General features: G+C 52.9%; 1 protein-coding gene across 1 annotated transcript in view; it reads left to right on the top strand.

Moving 5' to 3' along the window:
- Nucleotides 1-305: 305 nt before the first annotated feature.
- The window catches only part of KCNA1 (potassium voltage-gated channel subfamily A member 1), a 9,346-nt gene continuing 4,662 nt past the window's right edge, over nt 306-4,989 (top strand). The window contains exons 1-2 of the mRNA XM_040462584.1: nt 306-1,282; nt 1,649-4,985. Coding sequence (XP_040318518.1) covers nt 2,163-3,650 — 1,488 coding nt within the window. The 5' untranslated portion in view covers nt 306-1,282; nt 1,649-2,162 and the 3' untranslated portion in view covers nt 3,651-4,985. The remainder of the gene's footprint in view (nt 1,283-1,648; nt 4,986-4,989) is intronic.

Genomic DNA, 4,989 nt, shown 5'->3' with positions numbered 1-4,989 from the left:
TGCTTCTCAGATTCGTCCCAATTAGCATCAAGTTGGCAGACAGCCCCACAGCCCCACGAAGCCTTTGGTTGTCCACAAATCGCATTCTCCGTATTTCAGAATAATCTGATCGTAAGAAAACTTCAACTCCCATCGTAGGTCAAGGAGGGACAGCCTCTTAGCACCGCCGCCTCGCAGTGACACCACATACAACACACCCACAGTGAGCCTCAACTGCAGAGCTCTCCCCAAGGTGCGCATCTCTGCCCGTCAGGCGGAGACAAGCTGGGTCACCCCTGCAGACAGACCCCTGCGGGAGGGCCGGGATGGCACGCAGAGCATGGCGGCAGAAGCCGATTATCGTGGGACTGCACAAACGCAAGCCCATCCGAGGAGTTTTGCCAGGAACACCGCCGCCTGCATTGCGTCGGACCTGACCATTTCTAATGTGCAATTCCCGGGGAAGGTCGCGGCCAGGGAGCGTGCATGTGCGGGGCTGTGCACCAGAAGGGAAGGAGAATTGGTGGTCGGCTTTTCTGGCAAGAGAAGGAAAAAGCTGTTCCGGCAAGGGTGGGAACTGAATGACAACCCCCCTCTGCCAAGCCACCCCCTCATATTTTCCATTTACCTCCTCGCTCCTGCCCTCCCCCGCCCTCCCCAACCCACGCCCGAGTGGGCCAATCGCTGCTCCGCATTCCAGGCGCTTTCTCAGGTTTCTGCTGATCTTGCAGCGCCCAGAAATGGACCGAGCGGACCCGCCGCCGCACGCACCCTGCCCCACTCGGAGCTCCTGACGGCTCCACGCGCACCGCGGAGCCTCAGCGAGGTCCACGCTGGGGTGCGGGAAGCGGAGGGGATCCGAGAGCCATGTAGATCCAAGCTCTTGCTCGCCCGCCTCCTTCAGGATCGAATCAAGGGCTCCCATAAGTGTTAGGAGGGGGCGAGAGTGCTGTTTATCGTCATTTGCTTCCGAGCCTCGGGAGAGGGTGGCATTTTGCTTTTCCGCCCCGCATCCTCCGGAACTCCCTGCACCAGCGAGAGGACGGCGTCTCTAGGTTGTTGGCAACCGGTGAGAATGGGGGTAGGGAACGGACATTTCCGCCGTAGCGGCTCACTCAGTCGATTGTCCCACTGAAGGGGCGTAGGACGAGGGGGCGAGGGCGGCGACTTTGCCAAGCGCCTCTCGGATGCTGCCGCGGCGCCGGTCGCCGCTCCCGCCGGGTACTGCAAAGGCGACCTGCCGCATTCCTACTCGGGCTCTCCGCCGACTCAGCACCGCCCCTGCGCCAAGCCGGCCGGCCAGGTAGGGGGCTCCCCCGTCCGGGGCTGCAGAAGCGGGGGTAGGGGCACCGGGTGGGAGAAGCTACGGGTGTGGGGATGCTGCCCGGGACCTAGAGCTCCCTCAGCGTCTCTCGGCGCTTTCCCGATCTTTAGTTTAACGAAGTTGTAAACAGATCGGCTGTTGGGCATTGGGGAAAGTGGGATGGAAGAGCCCAAACTTGGATTTCCGGGTGTCTGCGTGTGTCTGTCTGTGTGTATGTGCTAACCCTAGCAAGAGTCCAGTGCTTTCTAAACAAGCTAGAGGTCTGTGCTCTTCGGTGTCTGTAGGTCCGTCCCATCTGAATGCTTCTGATTTTCTACCCCCGTATCACTTTCTATTTCTCTGCAGCGTCCATCGATCGCCCTGGTGGGAGCTTAGAAGGCGGCAGGCGAAGAGGGGTAGGAGGGGGGAGAGCCGAGGAGAAGCAAAAGGGGTGGCAGGCAAGGGGATCTGCTGAGCTGGCTCTGCACCCGGTCCTTGGAGGGTCGCAGAGGGGAGGGGAGGCCAGGGTGACCCCCGAATGGATGGCCGGGTCCGCTAGAACGGCACTGCGTTAAGACACCTTCCAGCAGGAAGAAATACCAACCCTTCCCCCCCCCCCCCCCCCACGGCAAAAAGCTGCACCCGGGCTGCAGGCGAGGGGGGATTCCAAACTGAGCAAAAGACCGGGTAGAGGGGAAGGTAAGGAGAAGGGAAGTCATAGATCTCTCCACCTGCTGGTTTTGAAGCCCCTCCCCCTGAACGTGGGGGGAGCCGCGCACTCCGGTGGGGGGGGCGCTTGGGTCCCCCCCACCCCTCCTCTCCCGCTGCTTCCCACCCCCGGCCCTCTCCTGGTCTCTCACCCCTGTGCCCCGCTTCCACCATGACGGTGATGTCCGGAGAGAACGTGGACGAGGCTTCGGCCGCCCCGGGCCACCCCCAGGAAGGCAGCTACCCCCGGCCGGCTGAGCACGATGACCACGAGTGCTGCGAGCGCGTGGTGATCAACATCTCCGGGCTGCGCTTCGAAACGCAGCTCAAGACCCTGGCGCAGTTCCCCAACACACTGCTGGGCAATCCTAAGAAACGCATGCGCTACTTCGACCCCCTGAGGAACGAGTACTTCTTCGACCGCAACCGGCCGAGCTTCGACGCCATCCTCTACTACTACCAGTCGGGAGGCCGCCTGCGGAGGCCGGTCAACGTGCCCCTGGACATGTTCTCCGAGGAGATCAAATTCTACGAGCTGGGCGAGGAGGCCATGGAGAAGTTCCGGGAGGACGAGGGCTTCATCAAGGAGGAGGAGCGCCCCCTGCCCGAGAAGGAATACCAGCGCCAGGTGTGGCTGCTCTTCGAGTACCCTGAGAGCTCGGGGCCCGCCCGGGTCATCGCCATCGTCTCCGTCATGGTCATTCTCATCTCCATCGTCATCTTTTGCCTGGAGACTCTACCTGAGCTGAAGGATGACAAGGACTTCACAGGCACCGTGCACCGCATCGACAACACTACGGTGATCTACAATTCCAACATCTTCACGGACCCCTTCTTCATCGTGGAAACCCTATGCATCATCTGGTTCTCCTTTGAGCTGGTGGTGCGCTTCTTCGCCTGCCCCAGCAAGACAGACTTTTTCAAAAACATCATGAACTTCATCGACATCGTGGCCATCATCCCTTATTTCATCACTCTAGGCACCGAGATAGCGGAGCAGGAGGGAAACCAGAAGGGCGAGCAGGCCACTTCGCTGGCCATCCTCAGGGTCATCCGGTTGGTAAGGGTTTTTAGAATCTTCAAACTCTCCCGCCACTCTAAGGGCCTCCAGATTCTGGGCCAGACCCTCAAAGCTAGTATGAGAGAGCTAGGGCTGCTCATCTTTTTCCTCTTCATTGGGGTCATACTGTTTTCTAGCGCAGTGTATTTTGCCGAGGCGGAAGAAGCTGAGTCGCACTTCTCCAGTATCCCCGATGCTTTCTGGTGGGCGGTGGTGTCCATGACCACCGTGGGATACGGTGACATGTACCCTGTGACAATTGGAGGCAAGATCGTGGGCTCCTTGTGTGCCATCGCTGGTGTGCTGACAATTGCCCTGCCCGTACCTGTCATTGTGTCCAATTTCAACTATTTCTACCACCGAGAAACTGAGGGGGAAGAGCAGGCTCAGTTGCTCCACGTTAGCTCCCCTAATTTAGCCTCTGACAGTGACCTCAGTCGGCGCAGTTCCTCTACTATCAGCAAATCTGAGTACATGGAGATCGAAGAGGATATGAATAATAGCATAGCCCATTACAGACAGGCCAATATCAGAACTGGCAATTGCACCACAGCTAACCAAAACTGCGTTAATAAGAGCAAGCTACTCACCGATGTTTAAAAAACCAATCAAACAAACAAAAAAAAGCCCCACTTAGAAGCTTGAAAGACTTAAAAACAAAACAAAACAAAACAAAACAGAACAAAAACCTAGTGACCCACGTCACTGTTTGTAGATACTTTACTAAATAGCCTTTGAATGCTCTGTTTAACTGTCAATGCATTGTTGCATTGAGGATGGGGGGGGATGGTGAACCAGAAGCTTTCAAGATTCATGCAAAAAGAAACTATTTTCATTTTATTAAAAAAATGGGAAAAGAAAGTGTATTTTCTAAAACTGGTTTAAAACAATTCAGTCCACGAGCTAGTCTAGGTAAAATAAGATTCATATGCTTCCCCATACCGAAACATTTTTAATCCTTTGGCTTCTTTAACTTTTCTCTTTTACTAAAAACCAGACGATCACTTAGAAATATAAAATTTAAATTTGCATGGGACTCCATTATAAAACTTTTGCAAACTGCACAGCACATTTAAGACAGTGCATCTGATGTATTATATGTAACATGATATACCAGCCAAATGGGGCAATGAACAAATGTATTTGTGTTGATCATCCCAACCATATATTACAAGGTGAAAACCCCCACAAGTGCACATACATGCACGCAAAATTATTTAAGACTGGTTCATAAAGCACCTTATACATCTGATACTGGTCCTGGTCTGCAGGGATTTTCCCTCTGCCCCATTTCCCCTGCTCATCCATACTATTCTCTAAGAAAAAAGAACACTGAAGTAAATTAACTGATTCGTCTGCAGTGCTGCTAAATTTCTCAACTGCAGGTGAGCCAAACACAGGTCTTTTCTCACCAGTCCTGCACCCTGACCCCTGGCCTCCAGAACTGGATGTAAAATCTTAGCCTCCTTATTGCAAGAGAGCACAAATGGAACTAAATGTAAGCATGTTTGAATCTGATCATATTTATTTTATAATCGCATGCCAAGAACGTTAACTCAGACAATAGGGGATAAGCTTACGTTGGGATCAACTCTTCTAAAAATAGATCCTTTTTTCATTTGCATTCACCAAAAGTGCACTCCTTCATTTATTAACTATTTTATTAGTAAATAAAGTACTGTATTTAAGTGCATAATGTTAGTCAGATGGGAACAATAACTTTTTGGAGCTCAAAGCATGTTCTCTTATTCAGCATTATGGCCTATTTGATTAAGGTGTACCTTGAATTAATTAATGCATGATTTCAGTAAAAAAAAAAAATTAAATCATAAAAATTAAAAGTTTGTGGGATGAAGGGCCCAAAAGAAAATAATGGGGGGTGCGCGCTGGGGGCCATTCAGTTGATTTTCCTGCCTTTGCTCAGGGAAATGTCAGGTTT

Source organism: Herpailurus yagouaroundi, unplaced genomic scaffold, assembly GCF_014898765.1.
Source record: "Herpailurus yagouaroundi ecotype Mexico unplaced genomic scaffold, PumYag 355, whole genome shotgun sequence".
NCBI lineage: Eukaryota > Metazoa > Chordata > Mammalia > Carnivora > Felidae > Herpailurus > Herpailurus yagouaroundi.
The sequence above is the reverse complement of the archived record's forward strand: the minus strand, read 5'-3'. Positions and strand labels throughout refer to the sequence as shown.